Source organism: Habropoda laboriosa, unplaced genomic scaffold (assembly GCF_001263275.1).
Source record: "Habropoda laboriosa isolate 0110345459 unplaced genomic scaffold, ASM126327v1 scaffold423, whole genome shotgun sequence".
Classification (NCBI taxonomy): domain Eukaryota; kingdom Metazoa; phylum Arthropoda; class Insecta; order Hymenoptera; family Apidae; genus Habropoda; species Habropoda laboriosa.
Genome location: NW_017100606.1, coordinates 220,380 through 220,697, shown reverse-complemented (window position 1 = coordinate 220,697; position 318 = coordinate 220,380). Strand labels below are relative to the sequence as shown.

At 28.9% G+C, this 318-nt stretch overlaps 1 protein-coding gene across 1 annotated transcript in view; it reads right to left on the bottom strand.

The window, feature by feature from the left end:
• Positions 1–113: 113 nt before the first annotated feature.
• LOC108576713 (cell cycle checkpoint control protein RAD9A) overlaps positions 114–318 on the bottom strand; it is a 2,236-nt gene continuing 2,031 nt past the window's right edge. Inside the window, exon 7 of the mRNA XM_017939770.1 lies at positions 114–318. This exon is cut by the window's right edge and continues 3 nt beyond it. Coding sequence (XP_017795259.1) covers positions 114–318 — 205 coding nt within the window.

The following is a 318-nucleotide window of genomic DNA, read 5'->3' as shown; positions in this document are numbered from 1 at the left end:
GATTATAATATGTATTTTTATTAATCAAAACTAAACTAATAACTAATGAATTGATACAAAAATTTCTTAAATTTCTTAACCTAATGAATTGCATAAATGTAAAAAATGTATTTTTAATCACTACAACACTCATCTGAATCTTCAGCCAAAATTATATCATACCCAGGCAATGTTCTTGGATCAAATGTTTTATGGAAACATTTTTGAAAAATTAAGCGGGCCTTTTTGGCTGGGGGAGATGGCGACCTTGGTACTGTATCTTCTAGTGCATCAGATTTATCATTATCTTGACTTTCTTGTCCATTACTTTCATCATTA